The sequence below is a fragment of the Nansenia antarctica genome (assembly GCF_963989245.1).
Source record: "Nansenia antarctica genome assembly, chromosome: 16".
Lineage (NCBI taxonomy): Eukaryota > Metazoa > Chordata > Actinopteri > Argentiniformes > Microstomatidae > Nansenia > Nansenia antarctica.
The window spans coordinates 13782954-13787953 of record NC_137686.1 but is presented as its reverse complement, the minus strand read 5'-3'; the positions used below and the strand labels follow the sequence as shown (position 1 = coordinate 13787953).

Genomic DNA, 5000 nt, shown 5'->3' with positions numbered 1-5000 from the left:
CGATTCATGTTTTTTGAAGATGTTGGAGGGTGATGTGTTAGACCTGGTCTCTGCAGGAGACCGCTAATGACGGAGGGGGGTTGTGGTGTTGTGCTTCTCTCTACTACACACCAGTGTGTGTCTATTACCATGTGATTATTCATGGGATTAGTGTCATTGTTTAAGTGCAGTCCATTGTTGAAGAGAAACAGTCGGTACTGGAATTACTCATCAAGCTTTAAATATTTACTTCATTAATTATTAGTTTTTACAATGTTATTGTATTATTTAGAGCTGAGTTTTGAAGGAATTTGCTCTCCTTAACTACATATAAGAGTGATAAATGTGTCTTTTCAATTCAGTTCACTTCAAATGTTCCCCAAGGAGCAACTGAAGCTTTTAAAATATGTTAAAGGTGGACTCTGAGATATGACGTCACGTCTGTGAAAATAGAGCCACTTTCATCAAAGATACTGTAGTGAACAAGAGCGTCCACTTGTTCCACTGCCCTCTGACATAAGATGGCCAAGCGCATGGACCAATAATAATAATAATAATAATAATAATAATAATAATAATAATAATAATAATATCAATATCAATATCAATCACATTCAACATTCTCTGATCTGTTGTATTTCTGGTGTTGGCAGTCTCTGCTATGTACAGTACCCTCCACAAAGATGGTAAAGATGAGTAACAACGGTTAGAAAGAAATGCAACTTTTGGTGAATTAGAAAAATCAAACCTTTAATTTAAGTAGATTTATTCTGCAAAAAAAAATAATCATCATCTAGAAATAATTATTTCTAACAAAACCATGTGTGCCAATTCGTATGAACAAAATGTAACTGAAGCATTTTTTTTCCCCATTTATATTTGACTTTCTAACCCTTTTTACTCATCTTTAATAGGGGTGCCAATAATGATGGAGGTTACTGTAGGTTATCTATTTAAAGACACACTGTACAAGAGACATAACAGCATTGACAGAACATGCAGAAAACATTCACTTCCTGGTGCCCCCTCCCCTCTGTGTGTCCTGGCAGATGATAACTGTACCAACCACTTCACACCAAACCAAGTGGCGCGGATGCACTGCTACATCGACCTCGTCTACCAGAACTGGCTGAAGGACCAGAGGCCCGCCCCCATCCCTCTCGCGCCCATGGTGATTGGACAGAGCTCAGACTCTGTCTCCATCCATTGGCTGCCACCTGTAAGAGGACCACTGCACCAAAGGTAAACATTATACAACTTTGTTTAAACATACTGTACATCATTTTCTGGGCGTTTTTTCGTCACGCTAATGATAATGACAATGTTGCTAGTCGAGTATAAAGTTGAGAGCAGTTGTGTATTAGCAAAACTATTACCTGAGCACTTCCATTAGACTACCCCAAATAAGACACCGGAGCACTTGTATAGTCTGCACGTTTATTGCGGAGGAAGAGAGTGAGTGTTGTTGACTTCGAGTTCTCTTGTGTTGTCAGTCTCCCTCCGGAGGAGGGGGTGAGCTGTGGGGACTGTGAGAAGTTGGGGGTCCTGCAGCAGTACGCGCACGAGGCCACCTCCCCCCGCGTGTGTGACACCTCTGGCTACTGGACCCCGGAGGAGGCCATTGGTCAGTATTCTTATTTTTGATACTTTTTGATACTTTTTCCGATTCTGACTTTCTAGATTTATTGACAGGAAAACACATTAGCACACTTTTTTTTAAGGGTCCAATCGACCGTTAATGTCCAGTAATTGGAGAGTTTCCGTAAAAAAAAACCCTGCTGTGGTTCCAACGAATCCGAATCAGATGTAGTATATTTGCACATACAGAAAATGTACTTGATGAGGTTGGTGCATAGGACATAAAACAAATAATAATAATATATAAGCAAACATACCGTAATTTAAAAGAGAAAAACGAACAATAAGAACAATAAATGATGTCATGAGGCTAGAGGCTGTGAAGTGGGTAAGGCCAGACAGAAACACTGTACTTAGTTAACTGGAGGCTTCGCCTGTTAAAAGAGTGAATTCTGGAAGAAGGGTTGGTGATTGCACTATTTAATTCTCACCATTACTCCACACACATTTCATTGGGCTCATCACCACACCACCACAACTCATTTTATTGTCTAGAAGAGCTTGTCTTAAACTTAAAGGGAAGTTTCAGCCCCATTTTCAAGGTTGCATTTTTGACCTCCAACGTCAAACCGAGGCTGAGCCATCCCTTTAATTCATCTTCCCACCCACTGACATCCCAAAAGCATGATAAAGTGAATCTGTGAATCTGTGAAACTGATAGTCCCAACGATTTCAGTCAGTAACACAGACAACAATATATCTCCAGCCGGGCGCCTTCAACTTGGTTGTTGCTTTTCTCGCTGACGGAGGATCCCCCCCTATTGTCCCCTGAGTAAGGTGCGTGCAAGCCTAAAAACCCTTGGAAGAAAAAAGAAGAAAATCATTCAATGATAATTGCCAGGCTAAAGAACTCTCTTGTTCTGGCCGTCGGGGGAGAACAGGGTGCCTGGCAGATGCTCAACATTACGGTAACGTTGGGCCGCCCGCCAACATCCAACTGTCATAAAAGCTATCCCATATCCTGTAGCTAGCTTTGAAACTTTATTCTTCACGTAACAGATGTTCCTTATTATACCAATCAAGATTCTTTCAGTCCGGAGAAGCCCGGTCTTTGACGTGACGAGTATTATAACCCCCCCCCCCGCGCGCTTTTTGGGGGGGAGACAGACAGATAAATTCTGCCCAAATATGTGGAAATCCTCTGTCGGAATGTATACTTTGAACACGAATCAGAGGGATTTACTCAGTTGATGATAACGACGGTGAAGGAAATTACAGCGTTATTGCAGTATTAATATAGCCAAGAAATTTGTTTTGATAAAAAAAAAAGTATTAATATAGCCAATCGGGACAGAGGAGGTGTTAATACAGCCAATCAGGACAGAGGAGGTATTAATATAGCCAGAGAGAGAGGAGGTGTTAATATAGCCAGAGAGAGAGAGAGGAGGTGTTAATATAGCCAGAGAGAGAGAGAGGAGGTGTTAATATAGCCAGAGAGAGAGAGGAGGTGTTAATATAGCCAGAGCGAGAGAGAGGAGGTGTTAATATAGCCAGAGACAGAGGAGGTGTTAATATAGCCAGAGACAGAGGAGGTGTTAATATAGCCAGAGAGAGAGAGAGAGAGGAGGTGTTAATATAGCCAGAGAGAGAGAGAGGAGGTGTTAATATAGCCAGAGAGAGACAGAGGAGGTGTTAATATAGCCAGAGACAGAGGAGGTGTTAATATAGCCAGAGACAGAGAGAGGAGGTGTTAATATGGCCAGAGAGAGAGAGAGAGGAGGTGTTAATATAGCCAGAGAGAGAGAGAGGAGGTGTTAATATAGCCAGAGAGAGAGAGAGGAGGTGTTAATATAGCCAGAGAGAGAGAGAGGAGGTGTTAATATAGCCAGAGAGAGAGAGAGGAGGTGTTAATATAGCCAGAGAGAGAGAGAGGAGGTGTTAATATAGCCAGAGAGAGAGAGAGGAGGTGTTAATATAGCCAGAGAGAGAGAGAGGAGGTGTTCATATAGCCAGAGAGAGAGGAGGTGTTCATATAGCCAGAGAGAGGAGATATTAACATAGCCAATCAGGACAGATGATCAGGGTGGTTCGGGGGGGGTTTGGTTCTCTGTGGCTCAGTTGGTAGAGCATGGCGTTAACAATGCTACGGTTGCGGGTTTGATTCCCACTGGGATCGTATATGCAGAAAAATGAATGCACTCACTGCAATGTAAGTCGCTATGGATAAAAGCGTTGGCTAAATGGCATATGTGACACGGTCTGGTGAAAGGGGTAACAAGTCGGCGGCCAATTTAATGTTCAGACTTTTATTTCGAAAAATGTAAATACATTTCAGCGTTGTTGAAAATCAATGACACATCGCTAGTCACAGCTTGTTTTGTGAGCCTGCTAACAATGTAAAGTAGTGTTATAGTTAACTAGGTAGCAGTGGGGATTACTCACCGAATCCATTGCATTGCAATATTTTGGCTTGACTAGTGAGTGTGTGTTGTGATTTTCAACAACGTCGAAATGTGTTTATTTCAAAATAAAAGTCTGAACAATTTGATTGGTTCCTCCCTTTCACCAGACCGTGTCACATATATTATACAGTATTATTGGTTGTGTACTGTAATGCAAATCATAAGGGGAGGAAGGGAAGGAGGGAGGGAGGAAAGGGGGGAGGGAGGGTGGGGTGAGGCTTTGGTGATGTACTGTAATGTATTCATAAGCGGAGGGAGGGAAGGAGGGAGGGAGGGAGGGAGGAAAGAAGGTAGGGGGTACGGGGGGGTCAATGTGTAAAACCAGATGTTTATCTAAGGTGCCTTGAGAACTGTGTTTATTGCAGGAGAAGGCAATGTTAAATTAAAGATAAAGATTGAATGTGGAGATCTCAGGTAGCATCTAAAGATCTGGATTTGACTTAGTAGCCTTTCCTTGTTAGCAGACAGCAGTAGCAACACTGCTGCTCTTGTCTACCTGTGTCTGCCCTACCCTGCTTAACACATAGTAGTTACCCTGACAGAAACCATACTACATTTCTGTCAGGTAGCCTACGTTCATCTTCACTCTACAACTGTCCTTTACAGAAACTTATGACGTTCCTTTTGATCTCGTCCTACTGACACTCTCCAGGAGAGGAGAGGAGAGGAAAGGAGAGTAGGAGAGGAGAGGACACTCTCCAGTTTCAGTAGGATCTGGGGAGTCTATTTGATCTGCAGAGAGAGAGAGACAGAGAGAGAGAGAGAGAGACAGAATGCACTAGCAGCAACACAGTTAAATTGCTGAGAGCAGGAAGACTCTCCTCTCCCCCCTCTCCTCTCCTGTCCTCTCCTCCTCCTCCTCCTCTCCTGTCCTCTCCTCCTCCTCCTCCTCCTCCTCCTCCTCCTCCTCCTCCACCTCCACCTCTCCTCTTTTCCTCTCCTCCTCTCCTCTCCACTCCTCTCCGAGCCCTGGGGGAACCG

General features: G+C 43.2%; 1 protein-coding gene across 1 annotated transcript in view; it reads left to right on the top strand.

Annotated features, from left to right (window-relative positions):
- pappa2 (pappalysin 2) overlaps nt 1-5000 on the top strand; it is a gene marked incomplete at both ends in the record, with an annotated part of 53946 nt that overhangs the window by 15149 nt on the left and 33797 nt on the right. The window contains 2 exons of the mRNA XM_080546889.1: nt 1029-1221; nt 1473-1603. Coding sequence (XP_080403015.1) covers nt 1029-1221; nt 1473-1603 — 324 coding nt within the window. The remainder of the gene's footprint in view (nt 1-1028; nt 1222-1472; nt 1604-5000) is intronic.